General features: G+C 71.4%; 1 protein-coding gene across 1 annotated transcript in view; it reads right to left on the reverse strand.

Annotated features, from left to right (window-relative positions):
* Positions 1-185: 185 nt before the first annotated feature.
* SREBF1 (sterol regulatory element binding transcription factor 1) overlaps positions 186-283 on the reverse strand; it is an 8,866-nt gene continuing 8,768 nt past the window's right edge. Inside the window, exon 8 of the mRNA XM_009286582.1 lies at positions 186-218. Within this exon, the coding sequence (XP_009284857.1) occupies positions 186-218 (33 nt within the window). The remainder of the gene's footprint in view (positions 219-283) is intronic.

Raw genomic sequence — 283 nt, forward strand, 5'->3', positions numbered from 1 at the left:
CCCTCCCCCCCCGCAATGGGGGCAATGCCGAGACGCCCCAAACCACCCCTGCGGCAGTGGGACCCACGGGGGGCCGGGCAGGGACACCAGGAGAGGGGGGTGAGGACGGGCCCCCACCCTGTGCCAGGGCACTGGGGCCAGGCTGGCCAAGCATTCCAGTGCCATGCAATACTGTGACAGTGTCACTAGAGGTCCCCACGTCCCGTCCCCCAAGCGGGCTGGGGACAGGGACAGGGACAGAGCCATGGGGTGGCCGAGCCCACCTGGGGTGCCCCACGCGTGG

The sequence above is a fragment of the Aptenodytes forsteri genome, unplaced genomic scaffold (assembly GCF_000699145.1).
Source record: "Aptenodytes forsteri isolate BGI_AS27 unplaced genomic scaffold, ASM69914v1 Scaffold55, whole genome shotgun sequence".
Lineage (NCBI taxonomy): Eukaryota > Metazoa > Chordata > Aves > Sphenisciformes > Spheniscidae > Aptenodytes > Aptenodytes forsteri.